Raw genomic sequence first — 555 nt, 5'->3', positions numbered from 1 at the left:
GCGGAGAGCGATCGAGGAACTCGCCAACCCCAAGTGAGGAGGTTTTGGGACCACAGGGGACCCCTCCCCAGGGATGTCCCCCATGAAGAGAGGGGGAGTCCTGACCCCCCAGGTGTTGTGGGGGGTCTGGGCTGGGGGCGCCGGTTCTCCAGCAGAGCGTGTCGTGCATTAAATTCATCAACCCGTCAATGCTTCCTCCTCCTCCAGCCCTGCCGGTTTCTTTTGGGGGGGTCACGGCAACCCAAGGGCAACGCTTAAAACTCCCCAAATCACCCCAAAACTGCCCCAGGGACATGCACTGAAGCGCCCTGTCTCTGTGACGCCCTCCTATGCCCCCCCTCCTAAAATGATCAGCACTTAATTATCCTTATTTTAATTACTGCAATTAATAAGGGGGCGGGTGTTTAGTGACCCCAAAATCCGGGGGAAGTGGGGGGCTGAGACTCCCCAGCCCTTTGGTGACCCCCGGACCGGGGCGCAGCGGGTTTGGGCGGCGCATCGGGCGCTAACGAAGCCGTAATTAAGCCCGGGGGATTAATTAGGCGCGGCGGGGCA

General features: G+C 60.0%; 1 protein-coding gene across 1 annotated transcript in view; it reads left to right on the top strand.

Annotated features, from left to right (window-relative positions):
* The window catches only part of CLCNKA (chloride voltage-gated channel Ka), a gene marked incomplete at both ends in the record, with an annotated part of 4,978 nt that extends 4,720 nt beyond the window's left edge, over positions 1-258 (top strand). The window contains one exon of the mRNA XM_082295593.1: positions 208-258. Within this exon, the coding sequence (XP_082151719.1) occupies positions 208-258 (51 nt within the window). The remainder of the gene's footprint in view (positions 1-207) is intronic.
* Between the last annotated feature and the right edge of the window lie 297 nt (positions 259-555).

Source organism: Coloeus monedula (assembly GCF_965178545.1).
Source record: "Coloeus monedula genome assembly, chromosome: 22".
NCBI classification, from domain to species: domain Eukaryota; kingdom Metazoa; phylum Chordata; class Aves; order Passeriformes; family Corvidae; genus Coloeus; species Coloeus monedula.
The sequence above is the reverse complement of the archived record's forward strand: the minus strand, read 5'-3'. Positions and strand labels throughout refer to the sequence as shown.